Here is a 23,819-nt window from a genome sequence, read left to right as displayed (position 1 = left end):
CATTTTGAAATGTATACAGTGCGGTCAATATCTTTAAGAATCTCTCGATTTTGAGCGCGCAAAGAAAACTAGAAAAAATATCAAAAAACTGTAAACGCCACTCGATTCAGAATCCAAAACAACCCCCAGAAAACGAAGTTTCATGAATTTAGCACTTTCTCTTCAGGCAGAATTCAGATAAGTACAAATCTTCATAATCGGAGGTGAGACGGTTGATGAGTTCTGGGGCTACCGTTGAGAAGATTTTCGTGCCAATTCGGTCAATTATAAATATTCAAATGATGAAATGATGAAGCAGAAAGAAAAAGCTTTCTAATAAAATAAAATGACATTGAATTCCACGCGTCTCCGGAACAAAATGATTCATAACTCGTTTCAAAATTGAGCTAGGAACTTGAGTTTTTTGGCAAAGCAATTCAAATTTTTTCGCTTTCCGGCATACTAAAATTTGGGATAACAGTTACCTGCAGTTTTCAACAAATTCTGAATAACTTTCAACGGTACATCTCTGGAACTAAACTGTCGACAACTCCGCCGCATTTTCATTTCTTCGTAGAAAATTTGAGAATTCCGAAGGGTAATGTCGTCGTTGATCACTGGCGTACGGTAGGGAATCTGTAAAATGAGCAATATTTCAAGGACTTGTAAGTTGGAATTAGGTTATCTCAGTCCTTATCATAGATATCAAAAATCTCTCAACTGATAAAATACAGCTGATTTTATGATAAAAATGTTATAAGTTAACAAATTCTTCGTATCTGTTGAAGGAACCGAGATAATTGAGCTCAACGAACAGAATAACTTGGATTTCAAAAAGTTCATCAGTGGAGCGCATTTACTTACCATCCTCTCACGAATAACCATTTCATGGAGATCCGTGAAAACCATCTCGTCACCAGTTTGTTTATCGGATACTTCTACCTGGAAAAAAGCGCAATTTTTACAATTTTTAGAAAGCTCGACCGCGTAGCCAAGCATGTAACTTTCAGAAAAACCATCATAACTTGCATAGAGTCAGTGCTACAGTTTTGAATTTTGTAACATTAGAAAGAACGCAAAATTTTACATTAGATTGTAGAGTTTAAAAATTTCATTTCCTACCGTACCCCGAGCCATCGGTCGGCGTGGCTACAGCCGCGTAGCTCAGCGGCACAACCCAGAAAAGGCGCACTAACTCGTTCAGATTTATAGCTAGAGCTATGATTTTTATGCCATTAGAAAGAATTTAAAATTTTGGATAAGATGCTCAATACCAAAGAAAACATACTTTTCTCTGTTTGGTCCTGCTCTCTAATTGTTTCTCCACTCTCTTGTTCATACGATGCAATAAGGAAGCCACCTGGTAGATCACAAACAAAATCACCTGGAATATCGATTACTTCATCAATAGAGCACATTTACTGACCCCTAGTGTGAATAACACATTGAGAACAGCTTCTGAAGAGTGTCCTTGATTTCCGAACGAATTTAACCATTGTTTGATGGATTGCAAATCGATTAAAGGCTCTTTTCCCGTTGAATCTCCATAAGCCTAGAGAGAAAGAAATTGCGCTCTATTGGACGATAATACAATTACCTTATGATGTGTATGCTTCTTCATGCTCTTCGGTTCCTCTCGATCATCGCCTCTGGTTTTGGATATTGGCAAAAACTACTATAACTATCTGAAATCCGTATAGGTGCACTTTGAGCCCATTTTTCTCGGATGCTATGAGAGATGACAAAAAGTGGTCAACTGATAAAATGTTGGTGATTTTATGATACACATTTTATCAATTAACACCTTTTTGATATCTTTCACAGGAACCGAGATAAAAGTGGCACAGCAAGTGATGCCGACCGCTTAGCTATGCAAAAGCTTGAGCTTAACTATCTCGGTTCCTATGAGAGATATTAATAATTTGACCACTGATAAAATGTAACCCATATTATGATAAATAAATTATTAGTTTCTTTTTGATATCCTTCACAGGAAATTAGCAATATGAGCTTAAAATTGACGGTTGGAGTTAATAACTGGACAACTACTCGGTTTTTAAAAAACGCCATAACCTTTCTCAGACCATATATTTCTAGATCAAGTAGAAAGGGTATAATAGAAACACTCAAAAACTACAAAATTACACTAATTGGGTTACTGTATCTTGTTTATAAAAAAGTTACAAGCTCTAATCGATGGGTATGCTCTAATAGAAGCATGTCCAATACAAACACTTTAAGCTCAATTATCTAGCTTTCTATGATAGATATCAAAAAGTTGTCAACTGATAAAATGTTTTTGATAATATGATAAACCTTTTGTTAGTTGACTACTTTTTAATATCTCTTATAGAAACCGAGATAGATTGGCTCAGAGTTGAAATTTAGAAATTTCAACTGAACACAAAGCTTCAGAGAAAGATTGACATTTGTCCGTTCCAATGGGCCTATTAGCTATATAGTGGCAAAAAATGAGAAAAAGAAAATGTGAGAGCAATTGGTGCCAGATGTGTTTTTGTGGAAGAAACAGAAAGAAAAATGAGGCAGAGAAGAAGATGAAACATGTGTTAAAGATGCGTCTAATAGCGCGGAGATAATGGTGGTGTGGTTTTTAGAAAACAGCTTTCCCCAGACTCGATATTTTCAGTCCAAACAAAATGGATATGATAGGAGAACTCAAGAGCTAAAACATGAAATAGTTTTAAAAACTGTATCTAATCTATGAAAAAAGATAGAAGTTCTTATAGAGGGCATACCGCATATGCTCTTTTTTCGATATCTTTAACAAGACTCGAGATAATTGAGCTCAACGTTGACGGTTTTGGATAGGATTCTATTGATAAAATTGGAAATGTTTGGAGGCGCATAACTCGGTTCAACATTGGACTTTCTGCTTGATCTAAAGCGTAGAATGTAGAACTTGTCAAGATCTACAAAATAATACTTTAAGGTGGTGTACGGTGAAATTTTTTTTTGCATCAAAATGTGCAGAAATGCATGTAGATTGACATAAAAATGAAGAAAAAATTCAAAAGAAATTCCCTCGGCGAGAAAAACGCATCGAAAAATACGCTGAAAACCCTTAGGGACGAGGTATTAAGGCTTCCATTCGGTCGGGAAATTTAGCCGACCGACCAACCACCGACCCCGCCGACCGAACTGACCGATCGGTCGGCGCGCCGACCGTTTTCGTGCATTTGCGCGTCAACGTGTTTGCATACGCTGCTTTGTATTTTACGACAAACTACTCACTAAAAGCCTCGTTTGTCGTAAAATAAAGTGCTTCGTACGCAAAAATTCGTGTTTTTATGCGCAAAGGCACGAAATCGGCCGGCGGTCGGCGATTTTCGACCGACCGAAATGGAACCCTTAAACTGTATAATGGAATTTTTCAGAATTTGAAGGCTCATTCGATTTTCAGAGCCTGCTAGGCTCAAAAAAAGTAACTTCAATTCTATCACTGAGAGGCTAACGCTGCCAAGTTATCAACTTGGCAGCTATCAGTGATAAAGTGATAAAAAAGAGCAGATAGAGGCAATTTGGAGCTATAAAAATATTTTTACGAGGATGCTTCAACAAATCGTTTGATCTTCACACTTCAAATTTTTTAAAGATTTCTGAGAAAATGTAAAATTTGAGAAGAAATTCAAATTCAAAAGTGTATGAGAAGGAAAAAACAATTTTGATTTTTGAAAAAATCGCAATTTCCAATTCCCGTGAAAGATATCAAGGTTTTGTCTATTGATCAATTTTTATCATATTATCACCAACATTTCACTTTGGGTCAAAGTTAGGAAGATACTTGGAACGTCAGAGCTTTGAGCTCAATTATCTCGGCTCCCATAAAAGATATCAAAAATGTGTCAACTGATAAAATGTTTATCAAATTATGATAAACATTTTATCAATTGACACTTTCTCGATATCTCTTAAAGGAGCAGAGATAATTGAGTTAATAGTACAAGGGGAGTTAAAAGGCTTTCGGGAGTCTTCTTGAAAAAATTTCGAAAAAAAACAAGATTTCCGGGTCAAAAACGAGCTGTTTGACTCGGTGTGTGAGACCGAGTCAAATTGAAAACTCATGGGTGATTTCTCTCTTCTCTCGTTTTTTGACTGTCTTCTTCTTCTTCTTCTTCTTCTTCTTCTTCTTCTTCCACACCAATTTCTTTGTGAGAAAAAGAAGAAGAAGAAGCGAGGGAGGTTTTGCTCTTCTGCCATCAGAAGATGAAAAAAAAAGAGGAAGAACATTGTAAAATTTGAGAGAGGCGCGATGGCACAAGGCGACAGGTGTGTTTCTGTGTGTGTGTGCTCCTGGAGCATGTTGCATGGCAAAAGAAAAGCAAATGGCAGAAAAAGAAGAATAAAAGAGACAAAATGAAAAAAATAAAGAGATTTGAAATTTGAGTGGGGAGGAGAGACGCTCATTGACATGACAAAAAACATGTACCCCCATGAAACAATGGCTTTGTTTTTTCATGTTAGAATGAAAGCTGGGTTTAGAGATGTGCTGAATTGAAGTAGAATGAAATAAACGTGAAATTTTATGAGCTTCACAATGGTATATAAATCAAAACTGTATCTTCAAATCTAAGCGAGTTATGATGACTTTCCTGGGTCGCACTCCTTATGAGCGCGCATTACGCGGTTGCAGCCTTGCCGACCAATGGCGTAGAGTACGGTAGTAAGCGAATTTTATAAAAATCACTGTCTTGTGTAAAATTTTAAGCTCTTTCGAATGCTGTTAAAATAATATCTGTAACTCTAAAACTGAACGAGTTATGACCACTTTTATGAATTGCGCTACTGAAGGTCCTTCAGTGTAAAAGAGGTTAGGAACGTTTTTATTGAGAGACTGTAGCCGTGCCAACCAACGAAAATTGGACTAGGTGGGGTTCGAACCAGAAAGCCCTTTTTCCAAAGTCAAAGTTGTTATCCATTGCTCCACGGCTCCCTCAATGGCACCACAAGCGGCGCCACGCCGCCACCCATCGAGTCGCGCCCACCACCTCTTTCTTATACATCTACTGCCTCGCTTAACTCGTTGGCGCGCGTAGCCTACACATGTAAAGGGGGACTGCCAAAAATCTGCTAAATGACAGCTGAAGAGGCGCAAACTGGCGAATGACTGCTAGTTGGCAGCCGAAGGAGAACTGACGGGCCGTCGACGGTCCGTCGACGGACAGTCGGTACCGATTGGAAAACATACTTGAAGGTTCTGATTGGAAATCATGCAGAAAACAATTTCTCATACTCCCACTAGATTATAGAATGTTGATAGAATCTTATTTTCCTCAAATATGACCACCTCAAAAAATAGGTTGTTGAACGACTGCTAAATGACAGTCGAAGAGGCGCTGACTGGCCAACGACCGGGTGTTGGCGGTCCAAATTCCTTCAGAATGGAAAATTTTGTTGAAAAAATAGTTCTCTCTAAAAACATCATAAAAGTCATAGAGGGGTCTGGGAAGCTAAAAAATGCGTTATTAGAAGCATTTCTATAAAAATTAGGATTTGAGGCGCTGTTGGTGAAAAACTGCTAAATGACAGTCGAATAGGCGCTGACTGGTTGATGGCGGCTGAATAAAAAAAATATGTTTGAAAATTCCTTGGTATATATCTAGAAGCATGTGTTAGCATTTTCGTGTTCCAAGATCTTTACACGAGTTGTCATCGCATGATAATAATCAATCGTTCAGGACACATGTTCTCGGTCATATTTTTCAATTTGCTTAAGATTTCCGACGAAATTTGTTTTTAATTTTGTACAATTTGTGTCTGAATGTGCTATTTTTTCCGTTTTTCTTCAAAAATCACAACAATTCATTTTTAAATGCCGTTTTATAACTGCCGAGTTTCAAAATTTCGGTCATAGAGATTTGCAACGACACTCCGAAATCCCGGCTGCGCCTTGTTTAGCGGCACAAGACATTACTAATTTTTCGTCTTTTTTTCAGTTTCTTTCGCTTTTCGAAGTGTTCTCTTATTGAAATTCAGTATTTTTCGCTTAATTTATCTAACTACTGGCATAAAGAAGCACTGAAAAGCTTTGCGCACTTTCGCTCTGCGCGTTTTTAGTTGAAAACGCAGAAAAAATAGGCGAAAACTCCTTGCGATGAAAGTTTCGAAAGTTTCGCTATTTTTTGCTTCGGAGCGTTACAAATGTAGCCTTTCAGGAGTTTTTATATGGTGAGTTGGTAAGTTTTTATACGTTCCGAAGCAAAAACTATCGTAAACTCTGAAATTGTTCATGCGTTGTCGAAAATTCACCTCGCCGATACTTCATAGGTGTGACGTTTTGCAAGTGCAATGTTTGGAAAGTAACAACTTTGCAAGGTTCGCACAAAATTTAATACGGAAATCAGTTTTTGCTGTTTCTGACTCGTTTTTTAAATTTCACATGCGAAACGTCGCCCTTTTGAAGTCTGCTTTAAAAATGCCGCAGAGCCTAAAATTCTAAAGATTTTTTACTTGCCAGTTTTTAGTGTTGCGAACGCATCAATTTTACTTATTTTGAACGTACTTATAAGCGAAAAATACTGTTCAATGAGAGAAATGTACATACCGAAAAACGAAAAAAGTTGAAAGAGAACGAAAGGAAATAAAAAAAGCTTCTGATTTTCCGAGTTGAGTTTCTGTGAAGTTTGAATTTTGCGAAAACACAGAAAGAAAATCGGAAGTTCTGTCTCATTCAGAACTTGTGATTTCTTATGTGTTTTCTCTTGTTCTACTCATAAAAACTCACCTTTGAAAAAATCAGAGTTACTTTTTAAAAACAATACACAATCCACAGAAACTATTAGTTGAATAAAGAATTTATATTGTTTATTACCTGTTTAATGATGAACTGTCAAGAAGGCGCTATCATTATAGACGGTCCGTCTTCGAGGCGCAAATCGTTACAGACGGACCGTCGGCTGCGCGCGATTCGACTGCCGACTGTTCGCTTTTCGGCAGTCCGCGCCCGCCAGACGGCCCGTTTTTCGGCAGTCCCCCTCTACCTGTGTAGAGGCTTGTGCTTCTACCTACCAATCTCACGTCCGGGGTTCGATTCCCACCCCTGGCCGTTTTCTTTTTTATTCGATTTAAAGGCACGCACAGTACCTTTGCAGTTTTTTAAAGGCTTTTTGTATAATTTCATACGTCTCTGTCTGATTTTTAGGTCATTTTTGGTAACAGAGAAAAACAAAAAGAAAAGAGTAATGTAGTTTATTTATTTTGTTTTTTTTTTTGCGATTCGATTTACAATTTTAATTGTGAAAATTAGAGACTAATTAAATCCAAAAAAAAAACAAACATTGAAATTGAAAAAAAAAATTTTCAAAAAAAAATCCGAATTTTTTTCAAATTTTCAGCATTTGATTTTTTTTGAGATTTTCAGATGTTTCCAAGCAACAAATTAGCAATAATAATTCATAAATAACATGGAAATTCAGAAAAAAAAATGGAATAGAGATCACAATATAATATAAGGGAAACAAGAGCAAAAAATGCAATTCTTGACAATAAAAAAGCTGTAAAAAAGTGAATTTTTCAAAAAATCAATCAACCGAAACACAATCAATTTGCTCCTCAACAATCGGCAAATGCATCCATGCCCTGTCGACGTCGAGCAGGGCTTCTGGGTCCACGTGACGAAGATTCTCGTATTCGCCTCGCGCAGTTGCCATTCACGAATCACTTTGCCCGAGTTGTCGTCGCCAACGATCCGGGTGTCACAGCATCTGGAATTTTGGATTTTTTGAAATTTTCGAAAAAAAAATTTTTTTTTCGATTTTTTGCCGAATTTTCAAATTTTTTTCTAGAAATGTCTCAAAATTCTGAGCTAAAATCGCTGAAAATTCATCAAAATCGCTTTGAAATCACCAAAAAATCATAGAAATCCATATAATTTCTCCCTAGACTACTGTAGACGACAAAGTCCGCAATGAGGGTGTCATTGCGGACCTGTGCATCACATTCGACGCGCATGGGAAATTAATGAATTTTTGGATTTTTTGAAGCGATTTTGGTCATTTTTAGGCCTAAAAGTGCCAATTTTCGCCTTTTTCATGTTTTAGAGTGAAAAATTGCGAAAAATCGATTTTCAGCTCATTTCTCACCTCAAAAGCACTCCATCGACTCTCATGTAGAACCGAAGCAACACGAAGAAGTATCCCTCGCGCATGACACGACAACGAGCCGAGAGCTGGAATATTGATTTTAATAAAAGTGGCCTCCGAGAAAAGTTGGGCCAGAATTTTCAAATTTTTTGCTGAAAAATCCAATTTTTTTGCCGTTTTTCGGGTCGTTTTGACTTAAAAATCCTCAATTTTGGCTCATTTTTCCCCAATTTCTCAACAAACCTGAGCAATTCCATGGTCGGCAAGCTCATCCTCGAACAAGATGACACTTGACGAGAAGGCGATGGCGTCACGACGCTTCAGACGCTCCATATCGATGCGTTCAGTGGTTGGGGTGACCTGAAACATTTTTGATAGATTTTAGGCTTATAGACCTGATTTTTGAGGTTTTTAAGGCATTTTTAGATCAATTTTCAGTAAACTTTTATAGCATTTTTCGAGGGAGAAAGCTTGAAATTTGTCAAGAAAAATTCGCTCCGATTCCACCTCCACCCTCCCCGATTTCACCTCCATCAGCTCCGATTCCACCTCCACCAGCCCCGATTCCACCTCGACTATCCCCGATTCCACCTCGAACAGCTCCGATCCTTCGATTCCACCTCCACCATCCTCGATTCCATTTCCACCAGCTTCAATCCTTTGATTCCACCTCCACCAGCCCCTGATTTCACCTCGACCAGCTCCAATCCTTCGATTCCACCTCCACCATCCCCGATTCCACCTCCACCAGCCCCGATTCCACCTCGACTATCCCCGATTCAACCTCGAACAGCTCCGATCCTTCGATTCCACCTCCACCATCCCCGATTCCAGCTCCACCAGCTTTAATTCTTTGATTCCACCTCCACCAGCCCCTGATTACACCTCGACCAGCTCCGATCCTTCGATTCCACCTCCACCATCCCCGATTCCACCTCCACCAGCCCCGATTCCACCTCGAACAGCTCCGATCCTTCGATTCCACCTCCACCATCCTCGATTCCACCTCCACCAGCTTCAATCCTTTGATTCCACCTCCACCAGCCCCGATTCCACCTCGACCATCCCTGATTCCACCTAGACCATCCCCGATTCCACCTCCATCAGCTCCGATTCCACCTCCACCAGCTCTAGTTCCAACTGCTCCGATTCCAGCTTCCGGATTATAACCTCCAGTTCCAATAGCTTCAGCTGCCCAGGACCCAGAGCTCCGGCTCTAGGAGCTCAATCTCCAAGAGCGCCAGCTCTCTAGCCGAAGCTGGAGAACTGACTGATTCTCACTGTTTCTCTCTGTCCTTATATACGAAATCTCCTGGGAGATTCTTATCTCTGTGCTCCATTTTTTTCACTTTTTAAATAATTTTTTTTCCAAAACGTTAAATTTTCTTTTTCGATAAAAATTTAGAATTTTTTAAATTTTTTTACGCCCAAGCCCCAATTGCTTTTTCAAATTTCAGAATTTTCATCGAAATTTTCACATTTTTAAATCCTAAAACTCCTAAAATCTACCGAAAATTGGCATTTTTAGGCCAAAAAACGGCCAATATCGCCTCAAAAATCCCCAAAACTCTTTAATCCCCCATGCGCGTCAAATGTGATGCACAGGTCCGCAGTGACACCCTCATTGCGTACTTTTTCATCAACAGTAGTCTAGGGCGAAATTGAGCGATTTCTATTATTATTTGGTGATTTTGAAGCGATTTTAGCTCAGAATTTTGAAAAATTCGAAAATTTAGCAAAAAAATCGGAAAAAAAGTCTAGGAGAACTTAATGATTTTCCATGGATTCTTGGGTGATTTTTGGCGGATTTTAGCAATTTTCAGAGCATTTTTAGGTCATTTTTTAGTGATTTTAAGGCATTTTATTGACATTTTTCGCGGTTTTCCCCCAAGAAGATATTAATCATTTTTAGCTAGTTTTTCAGTGATTTTTTGGCGGAATTTTTTCGAAAATCCCATTTTTCCCGTTTTTCAACCTTAAAAATAAAAATATCCAAAAAATTGACATTTTGACACTCAGAAATGAGCTGAAATCGCTTCAAAAATGCCCAAAATTCCTTAATTTTCTATGCGCGTCAAATGTGATGCACAGGTCCGCAGTGACACCCTCATTGCGGACTTTCTCATCTACAGTAGTCTAGGGCGAAATTTAGCGATTTTTGATGTTTTCAGGTCATTTTGAAGCAATTTTCGTCAATGTTTCTTGAAAATTCTTGTTTGCTAGCCGATTTGGGAGCATTTGTAGCGATTTCCAGTGATTTTTTCGCCCTCACCTTCAACCCATTGACCGTTCCCTTATAATGTGTGGTGAATGTCCAATCAAACGGCTTCTGATGATTCTGAATCTCCTGAATTCGATCCTTTCGTGACGATTGCCACGCCGACGACGCGCCGACCTGCACATCGGGCAGACGATCGGAAATCACCATTTTCAGCGCGTCGAGGGTGTTGAATTCGATGAATCCCGTCGATTGGAAGTGAATGCGGAGGCAGTTCCGTGCGAATACCATCTCGGGAAGCTCGTCGAGCGCAAGTTCCTTGTCGTATTTGCATTTCTGAAAAAATTGGATTTTTCGAAAATTGAAGATTTTTTTATTGCATCAAAATGTGTAGAAAAATGCTTAAGTGCGAAGAAAAATCGGATTTTTCGAAAAAAAAATTTTTTTAATTTTCAGAATTTTTTTTCAAAATGTTAAGTTTTTCAGCGAAAATTCTGAAAGATTCAAATTTTCCGCTATTTCTCCTCCCTGAACACTAGAAAAACTACGAAAAAATGAATAACAATAAATGAAATTATCGAAAAAAAATCCTAAAATTTTGCTATAGAAAAATGCGATATTCATCAAAAAATTTATGTAAATTTTCAAATTTTTCGCAACTTTTCACTCTACAAACCACAAAAAGTGCGAAAAATCGGCATTTTAACACCAAAAAATGGCCGAAATCGCTTCAAAAAAAAATGCCCAAATTCATTAATCCCCCATGCGCGTCAAATGTGATGCACAGGTCCGCAGTGACACACTCATTGCGTACTTTCTCATCAACAGTAGTCCAGGGGGAAATTAAGGGGAATTATTGAATTTCGGGTGATTTTCAGCGGAATTTCGGTCATTTTGGATCGTTTTAGCTCAAATTTTCTCGAAAAATCTGGAAAAATGGCAAAAATCGCTAAATATTCTAGTTATCAAGGCGAAAACTCAAAAATTTCACCAATTCAACGGAATTTTCGAATTCTGTCTGGCTTTAACTCAAAATTTCTCGAAAATCCTGATTTTTCCGTCATTTTTTGCCGATTTTTCGGCCTTACCAAGCAATTTGGCTCCTGAATTTCTTTCGAATGTTTACAAGAACTCTCTAGAATATGTCCGGCCAGCGATTGGAATTCAAAGCCACCCTGCTTGAAGAATTCCTCTTTTTTCGCATGCGCCGCCGCTCGACACATCACTTCATCGATGTTTCGTCGAGAGCCTCGTGAGGGCATCATCGTTGATGGATTCATCATTTTCTTGGCTGAAAAATCACTGAAAATCGACGAAAACCTGTTAAAATCGATGAAAATCGGGTGAAAATGTGTCTAAAATCTTTTTTGAAAAAGTTGAAAAATTCGAAAATTTTTAGCTCAATTAATTGATTTTCTTGAGAGTTTATAGAGCTGAAAATTCGATTTTTTTTCGCTCAATTTCTCGATTTTTATGGCTAAAAATCCAATTTTTGTAATTTTTTGCATTTTTTCAGGTATATATATATATATCAAACATAGAGAGATCACAGCACTCATTTTTTCAACAAAAACAACAACAATCACGAACAATTTTCAGAACGAAAACCCACTAAAAATTCCAAAAATTCAAATTTATCCTCTTTTTTCGGGCAAAAAAAAACAAAATTTAGGCGGAAAGGGGAAAAAAGGAGAAAAATTCCAAAAAAAATTCTTGAAAAATCTAGAAAAATCCAAAAAAAATCCTGAAAAATCTGAAAAAAAAATTGAGGAAATTTCCAAAAAATTCCTAAAAATTTTTTGGATTTTTTTTCTGAAAATTACAGAAAAAGAATAGAAAAATTTCGAAAAAAAATCTGGAAAAAAATCTTTAAAAATTCCAGAAAAAATTGAAAATTTCCAGGAAAAATCTAGAAAAAATCCGAAAAATTAATTTAAAAAATCAGAAAAATTTCAGAAAATTCCAGAAAATTTTTTTTGAAAAATTTTTGGTAAAAATCTAGAAAATTAAAAAAAAGACCTAAATTTCTAGAAAAATCCAGAAAAAAAGGACAGGAATGGGACAAGAGAGACGCAGAAAAAGCAATTTTTTTTTGAAAATTCGTTTTGGCGGGAAATCCAAAATTTTGAATTAAAATCCAAAAAAGGGGGAGAATGACACAAGTAAGAGGAAAAGGAGGCAATTAAATAGGGGACAATTAACCAAAAAAAAAATCACAAATTTTGAAAAATTCGACTTTTCACCATTTTTTCGGTGAATTTTTCACATTTTTCTGTGTAAAATTTCGGAAAAAAATCGATTATTTTCAAATTTTTCCGCTAAATTTCAAAAAAATCCTAAAACCAAAAAAACATGAAAATCAGAGATACAGCCAGAACGACAGGAACAACTACAGTAATCAAATTAAGCTGAGCAATGTCATTATCATCCTCCTTCTTGGATACTGTAGTAGATACAGCTGGAGATGATGCTAGATGCTCTCTTCTCAGTTCCTCTAAATTTTTTATTCGATGACGTGGCAGCGGCTGCTGAGATTCAGATGACGTTACCGGAGATTCTGATCCTTCAGAAGACGTCGTAACGTCGTCTAGAACGTTCATCAGCCTCTCCAACGCCTTATTCTCGAATTTCTCGTTATTTTCCACCATTCTCATCATCATTTTCGCATATATGTCCTGCTCCTCAGTGCCTTTTGGGATGCCCACCAGATTCTGAAAAAAAAATTTTTGGAAAAAAATTGTTTTTTTTTCGAATTTTTCAAATTTTTGCATCCCATAATAAACTTCGAAAACCCGGGAAAAATTGGATTTTGCAAAAAAAAATTTCCAAAAAATTTTTTTTTTGAATTTTCCGCTTTTTTCCCTTAAAACTAGAGAAAATGCAAGAAAAAATAACTAAAAACTGCTGAAACTTTCGAATTTTTTTTCCCAAAAAATACGAAAAATTTACCATGCAAAAAGCTAAAAATTGGCCTGAAAATTGCGATTTTCATCAAAATTTATATAAATTTTCAAAATTTTCGCAATTTTTCACCCTAAAAGTGAGAAAAACGCGAAAAATCGGTTTTTTTAACACTTAAAAACAGCCAAAATCGCCTCAAAAATTCCCAAAATTCATTAATATTTCATGCGCGTCAAATGTGATGCACAGGTCCGCAGTGACACCCTCATTGCGTACTTTCTCATCTACAGTAGTCCAGGGGGAAATTAAGGGGAATTATTGATTTTAGGGTGATTTTCAGCGGAATTTCGCTCATTTTGGATCGTTTTAGCTCAAATCTTCTCAAAAAATCTGGAAAAAAATGGCGAAAATCTGGCCAAATTAAACAAAAATCTGTTAAAAATTTTCGACATTTCATCGGATTTTTGTTCACAATAGTTGAAATTTGGCCTAATATTCTCCATTTTCATTTTAAGACATTTTTCAGCCGTTTTTAGTAATTTTTAGGCTAATTTTGGGGCATTTTCACTAATTTTTGAGTCTTTTTCCCCCAAAAAGCTCACAATTTTCTTATTATTCTTCTTTTTCTCCGCATTCGTCGTTTTTGTTGTCCCATAGTTTTTTCCATGCATTTTGATCATGTCCGACTCGATGATTTTTCGAGTTTTCTGGAAATAAATTGGTTTTTTTTTCAAATTTTCAGGTCATTTTTAGCTAATTTTTCAGCCATTTTTCCATCAATTTTTTTCATTTTTCAGCGAAAAATCGAAAATTTTCCGATTTTTAGCTAATTTTCAGCGTTTTTTAACTGATTTTTTTTTCCAATTTTCCGATTTTTACCTCATCAAAAATGCTCAATCTGTCTTTCGAGACGACAGTTGATGCCGAAGATGTGGTTGCCTTCATATTCTGAATTCAATTTTTTTCTGAATTTTCAGAAAAAAAAACCTAGAAAAATACAAAAAATAGAAGAAGGAGTGGATCTAAAAACCTGAAACTTTTCAAAAAAAAAATAGGCAAAAAAATCATTTTTTTTCAATAAAACATATATATTTTTCGGAGATCGTTGAATTGCAAAAAAAATGGGCGGGAATTCAACAATCGAAAATCATGGGGGTGGAAAAACCAATTTTTGCAAGTGCGCTCCACTGATAAAATTTTGAAATTTTGTGTAGAAAATTGTTCAATAGAGCGCACTTACATATCATTACCATATCATAACCGAAATAATAAGAAAGCAATAATTTTTGGGGAGGGGAAAGTGCGCTCTAATGCTACAAAGGCCGAAAATTCAAAATAAAGCGTTAAAAATGCCAAAAAAGGCGCGAAATTGCAGAAAAATGGGACTTCTCTCAATAGAGCGCTCTTTGCTAGGGCGGGAAATTCAAATTTTCGGGTGGAAAAACAAGAAAAAAATTGGGAGATATGCATTGATTGAGGATGTGTATGTGGGGGTCTTGGGGGCGGGGCGAAAGATTTCATGGGTTTTTCAATTTAAAAAAAAGGTGCGGGACCAGTGAAAAAAAAGGTGATTATTGGATAGAAAATAATGACAAAAAACTAATTTTTTGGGGGGAATTGGGGAATTTTCAAAAAATTTCCGAAAACATTTTTTTCAAGAATTTAAGGTTTTTTTTCGGATTTTTGATAATTTTCACATTTTTCAGAATTTCCAAGCGAATTCTGAGTTAAAATCGCTGAAAATCCATCAAAAATCGTATTGAAATCCCTCGAAATTCGTTAAAATTCACTCAATTTCCCCTTGAACTACTGTCGACGACAAAGCCCGCAATGAGGGTGTCACTGCGGACCTGTGCATCACAATTGACGCGCATTAGAAATTAATAAATATTGGGGATTTTTGAAGCGATTTTGGTCATTTTTAGGCCTAAAAAAATGCCAATTTTTCGTCATTTTTTCAAGTTGTTGGTGTGAAAAACTGCGAAAAATTTGATTTTCAAACCAATTAGAATTTTAAACGGAAAAAAAAGGTGGCGAAAAATGAGGAAAAAATGAGATAGAAAATGCATAAATTTGGGGATTTTTGAGGGGAAAAAAATAGAGGGAAATAGGGGAATTTTTGATGAAATTAAGCAATTTTTAGAATTTAAAACGATTTTTACAAAAAAAAGCGAAAAAATGAGGTAGGGAATGCAAAAATGGGCTGGCTTTATAGGGGGTTTTTGGGACATTTAAGATGGTTTTGGGGACTTTTTGGGGCCATTTTCAGGGATTTTTAGATGTTTTGGGGTCTAGAATAAAGCAATTTTTAACAAGGATTCAAATTTATTCTTCCATCGGATGATCCTCAAATGCTGAAGCTGATGTAGATAGTCCTGAAGACCCAGATGACGTCGATGAACCTTCTACTGAAGTCGTCAACGACGTCATCAACGGCGCAACAACCATGTCCACAGTGTCCGGAGTGCGTTCCTGACGGCCAGTGTGATTGCGTTTTCCTGGAAGAAACGACGGATTTCGTGCCAGAAGCTGGTGACTTCGCCTGAATTCCCACAAATTTTAGAATTTCAGATTCCACGATTCAAGAATCTCGAGTTTCTGAGATTTAGAGATTCCAGGATTACGGTAGCTTCGAGCTTTCAAGCTCTCAAGATTTCCCGATTTTCAGATTCCAGGGTTTCAAGACTTCGGAAAACCTATATTTTTGATTTCTTTGGATTTCAAAAATTTCAGATTTTTTCGAATTTTTTTAGTTTCAAGGCCATTTTCACTTGACGATTTTTGACGATTCTTGACTATTTTTCCTCCAAAAAAAGGGTGTAAAACTCACTAGAATTATTGGCGGTCGCGGTCGAAGCAGCGGCGATGGTCGACGACGTGTTTGGCGTGTTCAATGAATTCAAACTAGCTGTCGAACTTCCAGCCGCCGCCAATCGTTCTCTCGAATTGAATACCGACGCATCCAACGGTGTCGCTGTGCCCGGTGTCGTTGGAATCGATGAGATTGGAGAGGATTGGTGTTGTTGGAAGGTTTCCAGCTCATTCCAGTCAGTTCCCAGTGAGCACATCATGAGGAATTCCGAGAATGGGGCCTCTTCGAAGCCTGGAAAAAGAAGTGGATGAGGTTAAGGATGAGCAATGACCTAAATTTGAGACTTAAAATGGACCAAAACCTGATATTTTAAGTAGAATTGGCTGATTCTGGCCAATTTGGACCACTTTAAGGCAAATTTCAGACAATTTTTGACCAATTTTAGTACCATTTTTCGTCTATTTTGACTCATTTTTGGTCAAATTTGGGCATAAAGCTTCAGGATAAGCAAGCTGAAGCGGTTTTTGAGTCAAAATTTGAGCTTGAAATATACAAAATTAGTCATTTTCGAGCATTTTCAGCCGAATTCAGACCAATTTTTGACCAATTTTAGTGCCGTTTTTCCTCTATTTTGACTCATTTCTAGTCAATTTTGGGCCGAAAGGATGAGGAGGGGTTTTTGAGTGAACAATTTGATCTTAAGTGGACAGAAACCTGCTATTTTAATTAGGAAAGACTTCGGCTAATGCGGAAAAATGTGGACCATTTTAAGGCAAACTCCAGACAATTTTTGGCCAACTTTAGTGCCATTTTCGACTATTTTTGGCTCATTCTTAGGTCATTTTGGTAGTTTTTTTTTCAAGTTTCAGGTCAGTTTCAGGTCATCGAGGCCATTTTTGACCAGTTTTAGCGTCATTTCTGTCTATTTTCACTTTATTTTTAATCACTTTTGTCCATTTTCGACCATTTTCAGGCTATTCTATGCTTTTTCTGATCATTTTGGATCATTAATTTTGACTTAATTTTGACCTATTTTGGCTGTTTTCGACCTATTTTAGTTTTTTTTCTTGTCAATTTTGAATCAATTTAAAGCAAAACTTAGGCTATTTTCGATCAATTTTAGTCTTTTTAGGGTACTTTTAACTCATTTTTAGATCATTTTCAGCCTATTTTCAGCCATTTCACTCACTTGCACTATACAAAACGAGCCATCGATTAATGACGAATGACCAATCTTCGAATGCCGCGGAGAAATGAAGAGGCGACAATTGGAAGCCGCGATATCTGATTGTTGTGAAGTATCGAGCCAACGGTTGCCTCATGATAGTCGATAGCTGATTGATGTCTCGATTCGCTAGACGATAGAAGACGCCCAGGTTACGGTAGAGATAGTCATGCGTGAATTTGATCACGAGCTGAGCAATCAGTCGGGGGTCTGGAAGAATGAGGGAAGGGTTTTGGGGGGTTTTAGGATTTTCGAGATTTCAGAAGATCATAATTTCAGAATTTCGGGATTTTGAATTTTCAGAATCTTCGAATTTCAGTATCACAAAATTTCAGGAAGTAGGAGTTTCAGAATTTAAGAATTTCAGGATCTCAAAAACTCAAACTTTTGAAACACTTAGTTTCAAAAGTTCAGGAATTCAGGAATTCAAAATAACAGAATTTAATTTTACAGAATCTGAGAATTTCAGTGTTTCAGAATCTCAAAATTACGGAATTTCAGAAATTTAGGGTCTCAGAATCACAGTATTTCAGAATATCCCAGATTTTTTCAGAATTTCATTAATTTTGAAATTCGAATTCCCTTAAAATTCCGAAATTCCGATTTATCTGATTTTCAGACATTCGGAATCTTCGAATTTCAAAATTTTCAGAAAGTTTGGATTTTTAAAAATTCAGAGTTCCAGGTAGCTGGGGTTTCAGAAACTCAGAAACCCAGAAACTCAATTTTCAGAATTTCAGCGATTTTAAGATTCGAAGTTCAGGATTTTCAAATTTACAAAAAATTACAGTATTTCAGAAGCTGGGAGGTTTAAGATTTTTAGAATTTCAGTGATTTCAAAATCTGTTAATTTCAATTTTCCGATTTTCAGAATTTTCGGACTTCCAAAATCAGGAAATCTATTTTTTTTTTGGAATTTCCGAATCTAATTTTTTTAAAAATATTCAGAAATAAAATGTGTGAATTTCATACATTTCCATTTTAAGCCTATTTCAAGCATTTTTCTTGTAAATTTTGGATCATTTTCGATCGATTTTTTCGAAATTTTCAGAAATTCTAAAAATCGAAAATTTGCTGACATTTTCAGACTCAAACAGCCCATTTTTCAGTCACATATTCAACAAAAAAAACTAACTCTGCAAGTGCATGGCCAATGCCAACAGACTCTTCACATATCCAATTTCCACTTGTCTGAACGCCCACGCCGTCGAAACCGTATGGCTCGCATCGGGTCCCAACTGGAATCTCTGCGGCATTCTATCCGGATTCTCCATCAGGAATCTCTCAAAGAACTCCTCCTGATTGGCAATTCTTGCAGCGATTTCATGCAACTCCCCATTCGACACAACCATCCGTCCATCCAAATATCTGCCTCTGATACTCGCCTGCATCTCCTGCGCGTACTCCATCAACACATTCGGCGCCGTCGATGGCCTGGCGAGTTGAGCGTACTCATGAGCTGTCAACCGCTCGTAAGTCAGCTCCATGAGCATTCCAAACACTCCCGTTGGCCGGGGATTCTCCTCATTTTGCATGTATTCTCCAAGGAAGCTCAGCAAGCTAGCGATTCTTCCAGACTCCAGGATTTCCAGCTCTGCCATTGATGGATTGATGGGGATAGATCCTGAAAATGCATTTTTAGGCAATTTTGGACTATTCTCAGTTGATTTTGGCTTATTTTTAGGTAACTTTGGACCATTTTCAGGCTTTTAAAGACCATTTTAAGCCAATTTTGAACTATTTTCAGTCCATGCTAGTCTAGAATTGAAATAATTGGACCGTTTTAAGCCTATTTTCAGACCATTTTGAGCCAATTCTGGACCATTTCTAGCATACCAATCGTTGCGGGACCTGTCACTGGGAACGGTGGTGGTGCTCCGCGTAGCTGAGCCATCATGCCTGCCGCATGCCGTACCGCATCCGCTTGCCTCTGACGATTTTCCATTTGTTGGAGGTGTTCCCGGGTTGATGGTGGTGGTGCTGGTGGAGTGTTGGGATTGAGGAATTGGCGGACAGCCATGAAGAGGTCCGAGTGGTTCGAGGGGGCGTGGCCAGCGATTGCGTTCATGTCTGGAAAAGCGAGTTTTAGCCGATTTCAACATGGTGGCCTAACTTTTACAAGTTGTGAGTTTTCTAGGCCACCATGTTAAAATGGCTAAGAAACCGTATCAAGTGCTTATCTAACAATTTCTAGGCCAAAAAATTGGTGGCCTAGAAAGCTCAAGTTGCAAAAGTTAGGCCACCATGTTAAATTGCCTAAAAATTACCTGATATTCGTCTGGCGTGTTTTCTAGGCCATTTAGCAACGTGGCTTAACTTTTGCAAGTTGAGTTTTCTAGGCCACTATGTCAAATGACTTAGAAATGATCTGGTATACATCAGGTATGATTACTAGGCTGTTCTAACATAGTGGCCTAACTTTTGCAAGTTGCGAATTTTCTAGGCCATCATGCTTAATGACCTAGAAATGACGTCAAATGTTTTCTAGGTCATTTACCATGATGGACTAACTTTTGCAAGTTGGGGATTTCTAGGCCACCATGGTGTAAAATCAGTTTCTAACCTATTTCAAAACATTTTCAGCCAATTTTAACCCTATTTTTAGCCTATGTTAGAGCTTAAAACCCCTCCAAAATCACTCACTCAACGTGATCAACGAATCCGAATCGATGCAAGTGGCGTAGAGACTTCTGACGGCCGTTTGAACGAATTTTTCGAATTCCTGGACACTGTCAAACTTCAATTCTCCACTTTCAGACTTCTTGACGGTGTAGTTGTAATCAGAATCACTTTCTGGGACACAAGGTGGACGACGATCGAATGTTGGGGCGAAATTCTGCAAAAATCGGCTTTTTCAGTGAAAATCAGGCTGAGCAATCGCCCAAAAATCGTTTTCTAGGGATTTTAAGGCCAAAAAATCCTATTTTCTGGCTCTTTTTTTGCTCGAAATCGGCTGGAAAGACGAATTTTTTGTCAAAACAAGACTGAGCAATGACCCCAAAAATCGTTCTCTAGGGTTCTTTAGACCTGAAAATTTGATTTTCTGGCTAATTTTTTACTAAAAGTTCCGCTAAAAGTCGAATTTTTAAACTTTTTGTCGAAATAAGGCTGAGCAATGGGTCAAAATTGTCAATTTTGACTCATTTTTCCTTGAAAATCCACCCAAAATCACCTGAATATGTCTCAAAAACTCATCATCGGGCATGTTGGATTGCATTGTGAATCTCTCTGTTTCCTGATTTCCAGTCATTGAATGCATATTGAGCTCACAGAAACGATTGGAGCACGCCATGAACGGATCGATGGCCACCATTGGTTTAGGACTCGGGTTGCGACGAGGACGACGTTGTGGTAGTGGTCCGTCGACGTAGGCGGATTGGAAGTCGCGGGGGTGGTGCTGGAAAAGCAAAATTTAGTGGAAATGGACGATTTCAAGACATTTTCAGCCCATTTTAGGCCAATTTTGAGCAATTTCTAGCTAATTTTGGACCATTTTAAAGGTGGGGGGAAATGAAAAAAATAATGTTCTCGAAATTTCGTTTAAATATGCCTCTCGAGGAGTTGAACTTGTGAGGGCGATGATTGAGGGTGCGGCGCCTCTACCGACTGAGCTACACGGGCAAAGAGAAAGCGGTCACCCGATTGCATACATAAAGGCGAGGACGACAGCTGTACGCAGAGTGACATTAAACGTTGTACACCGTCACGGTAGAATGCATTCTGGCCCCAAAAATCCCCCGTAAAATCTCCTGTCCCCCCACCTTTAAAGCGATTTTGGACCTTTTTCAGCCTTTTTGGACCACTTTGAGCCAATTTTGGATTATTTTAGGTAATTTTGGACCGTTTTCAGTCGACTTTGGCTAATTTTAGACTATTTTTAGTAAATTTTGGTCCATTTTAAGACGTTTTAGGCTCATTTCTAGTCAATTTTGGACGATTTGTAAACAATTTCAGTCAATTTCGAAACTTTAAACACTCACCATCATCTCTCCGATCCTTCTCATCGGATCCCCTCGTTGCTGCCGTATCGGCGACGCGTGTGTCGTGTTTGGCGCCGACTGAGATCTTCCCTCAGCTGCTGAGCTCGTCGGAGCTGCAGCAGAGCTCAACGCAGCCGAGCTTCCCGCCGCCGACGATGTCGACGCTTGCTCCAAGTCAGCCTCCAAATCGAAATCCATCATTCCTCTGGTAGTAAGTGATGGGGAAACCACTTGTCGCTCATACCACGACCCTCTTGGTAAGTGTACAACACCACTGAAACTAGAAGACGCAGAGGATCCAGCGGAGCGGTTCGGTGGTGGTGGTGGAGATGAATTCTGTGCTGCCAGCCAAGTAGTTCGGAGGATTCTGGGCGTATCGTCGTCGTCATCGTGTACGTCTTGAAGCGCTGCCTGGAAGGCGGCGGCCATGGCTGTAGGCAGTCCTGGTGGCAGTGTTGGCGGAGGTGGGGGTCCTGGAGGATGGTGGTGATGATGATGATGGTGGTGATGGATCGGATGGGCTGTAGCCGTGAAGGTCACCGAGATCTGAGTCGGGGAGGCTGCTCTAGCAGGAGTCGGGTGAACCGTTTCCCTGACGATTCGTCTAGGACGAGTAGGAAGTCGTCCAGCTCGAATATCCGCGGCATCCTCCTCATTAAACGATGGTCCTGTTGGCAGGGCAGTACTCGTGGATGGGATGGAGGTTGATGGTCCCTGCTGATTCCTCTCCATCATCTCCCGCCGTCTCATCCGGCGCTCTCTGATCGCTCTAAGATCCCCAGATTGTGGCTGCGAGACATCTGAAGGCATTCTAACCACCATTCCATCATACTCATCGCTCTCCTCCAAATGGTCTGGGCTTTCATAGTCGTGTCGGGAGCCTGCTGCTTCAGATCGTGGCATAATTATCCTGGCGACATGGGTAGGGAATTCACCCCGTCCAAATAGAGACTTGACGCATTCAGCGATCGCTCGGACCAGAACCTCCTCATCTCGAACTAAGGCCAACATCAGATTCTTGCTATGCTCCACATCATTCCCAGCCGAAGCTAGAAGCTCCAGAGCAACTGCAATACACTCCCTAAGAGTGCAAAGCGGCAAATTGTTGATTCTAGTGTCCCAGGATTCTGCAGTAAACCTGGTTGTCAGCATCGTAGCGATTCTCTGCAGAGCCTCCTCTCGATAGCGACTAGCAATGTTCTTCGCGATCCTTTGAAGTTCCCGTGGCTCCACTTGTACTGGGAAGGGTGCTAGGGTGGGGGTGTCGGGGCCACGAGCATCGGGGTGGACGTTGAATCTTCCTGTGGTGTAGCGTGGGCCTGGTCCTTGTGGCTCTTGTCGGTGTGCAGCGTTCCCTGGCGGCGGTTGGGTCTCCACTGGAACACTGGGGGTGTCTCCAGCGGTACTGGTGACGATTCTGCGGGGTCTGATAGCAGCAGCTGCTGAGATGGCTGGGTTCGCTACTGCTGAGGAGGGGGCGTGGCCCGTAGTTCTCTCTATTATATTCATATTCTGGGTCAAAATCGCTTCCACTTGCTCTGGCCTCAAATTCAACATGTCATTGATCGACATTCCGCTGAAGATGTCCTCTGGAGTTGTATGGGTATTCGGGCCAATGGGCCGAATGTTTCCAGGTGCGAAGGCGTGTCGAAGGTCCACTCCACGGGCTCTGGGCTCGACGAGTCGGGCCGGCGACTGGGCCATATCCGCAGACACACTAGGTGGATAGAATGGAAGATGGGGCCATTCAGGACTAGCAATATCTGAGCAAGTCCTTGGTGGTGGCATAATCTGGTTCACCGGGATCGTATCCACAGAGGTGTCTTCTGGAGAAGACGTCATATGGAAGCTCAGCGAAGCACTATATGGAATAGGTACAGTAAGCAAGTTGACAGCGTAATGGGGAAGAATCCTCTGAGGAGATCCTGGCGTCAAAATCGGCACATCCAATTCCGATACCAAATGAGTCATATGGCCGACCAGATGACGTGCTCGTTGCATATAGTGGAAGAACATGGATAGAGCGCGAAGCCGATAGTCTACTGTAGGCCCAGCCATAGAGTCCCTGACGAATTTCAACGCTCCAGATTCATTGAGAAGGTCCAGAAGCTCTTCGAGATTTGAGAAACGGCGTTGTTGACGTCGGAAGTCTCTGATGACGTCGATGAGTTCGACGTCAAGGGCATGACGCATCACGAAGAGCGGGTTTCTGGAGGATTCAGCGTGCTGCTCGAATTTCAGACGACGGTAGTCTTCACCGTAGATTGGCTGGAATTTGAGGAAGCGGTCGCGTTCTGAAAATTGAGGAATCGATATTTTTGCATATTGTACATGGTGGCCTAACTTTTGCAAGTGGAGTTTTCTAGGCCACCATCGCAAATGACCTAGAAATGGCGTCAAATGTTTTCTAGGCCATTTTAACACGGTGGCCTAACTTTCACAAGATGACTTTTCTAGGCCATCATGTTAAATCGCTATCTGACCATTTCTAGGCCAAAAACGGTGGTGGCCTAGAAAACTCAAAAGTTAGGCCACCGTGTGAAAATAGTCTAAAAATGCCCTCAAATGTTTTCTAGGCCATTTTAACATGATGGCCTAGTTTTTG

At 39.2% G+C, this 23,819-nt stretch overlaps 6 protein-coding genes across 6 annotated transcripts in view; 2 read left to right on the top strand and 4 right to left on the bottom strand.

Annotated features, from left to right (window-relative positions):
* Positions 1-1,318, bottom strand: part of CBG12270 — a gene marked incomplete at both ends in the record, with an annotated part of 3,592 nt that extends 2,274 nt beyond the window's left edge. Inside the window, 3 exons of the mRNA XM_002642638.2 lie at positions 465-615; positions 844-921; positions 1,268-1,318. Of these exons, the coding sequence (XP_002642684.2) occupies positions 465-615; positions 844-921; positions 1,268-1,318 (280 nt within the window). The remainder of the gene's footprint in view (positions 1-464; positions 616-843; positions 922-1,267) is intronic.
* Positions 1,319-4,605: 3,287 nt separating this feature from the next.
* On the top strand, positions 4,606-8,764 carry CBG12268 (the record flags this gene model as incomplete). The annotated part of the gene is made up of 2 exons (XM_002642636.1): positions 4,606-4,660; positions 8,517-8,764. 2 exons carry the CDS (start codon positions 4,606-4,608, stop codon positions 8,762-8,764), a joined length of 303 nt encoding a protein of 100 aa, XP_002642682.1.
* CBG12269 lies at positions 7,320-8,447 on the bottom strand (the record flags this gene model as incomplete). The annotated part of the gene is made up of 4 exons (XM_002642637.1): positions 7,320-7,490; positions 7,535-7,700; positions 8,079-8,164; positions 8,322-8,447. 4 exons carry the CDS (start codon positions 8,445-8,447, stop codon positions 7,320-7,322), a joined length of 549 nt encoding a protein of 182 aa, XP_002642683.1.
* A 134-nt stretch (positions 8,765-8,898) lies between the features above and the next one.
* CBG12267 lies at positions 8,899-9,159 on the top strand (the record flags this gene model as incomplete). The annotated part of the gene is made up of 1 exon (XM_002642635.1): positions 8,899-9,159. A coding segment is annotated over one exon (261 nt), but the record flags the coding sequence as incomplete, so codon positions are not given.
* An 831-nt stretch (positions 9,160-9,990) lies between these two features.
* On the bottom strand, positions 9,991-14,142 carry CBG12266 (the record flags this gene model as incomplete). Its single annotated transcript, XM_002642634.1, has 7 exons — positions 9,991-10,053; positions 10,351-10,632; positions 11,385-11,651; positions 11,909-12,040; positions 12,666-13,007; positions 13,800-13,904; positions 14,077-14,142. 7 exons carry the CDS (start codon positions 14,140-14,142, stop codon positions 9,991-9,993), a joined length of 1,257 nt encoding a protein of 418 aa, XP_002642680.1.
* A 1,380-nt stretch (positions 14,143-15,522) lies between these two features.
* CBG12265 overlaps positions 15,523-23,819 on the bottom strand; it is a gene marked incomplete at both ends in the record, with an annotated part of 13,026 nt that continues 4,729 nt past the window's right edge. Inside the window, 8 exons of the mRNA XM_045244535.1 lie at positions 15,523-15,695; positions 16,028-16,300; positions 17,199-17,444; positions 18,370-18,858; positions 19,071-19,304; positions 19,878-20,070; positions 20,326-20,631; positions 21,215-23,508. Coding sequence (XP_045094811.1) covers positions 15,523-15,695; positions 16,028-16,300; positions 17,199-17,444; positions 18,370-18,858; positions 19,071-19,304; positions 19,878-20,070; positions 20,326-20,631; positions 21,215-23,508 — 4,208 coding nt within the window. The remainder of the gene's footprint in view (positions 15,696-16,027; positions 16,301-17,198; positions 17,445-18,369; positions 18,859-19,070; positions 19,305-19,877; positions 20,071-20,325; positions 20,632-21,214; positions 23,509-23,819) is intronic.

This window comes from Caenorhabditis briggsae (genome assembly GCF_000004555.2).
Source record: "Caenorhabditis briggsae complete genome, chrIII, whole genome shotgun sequence".
Taxonomy (NCBI): domain Eukaryota; kingdom Metazoa; phylum Nematoda; class Chromadorea; order Rhabditida; family Rhabditidae; genus Caenorhabditis; species Caenorhabditis briggsae.
The sequence above is the reverse complement of the archived record's forward strand: the minus strand, read 5'-3'. Positions and strand labels throughout refer to the sequence as shown.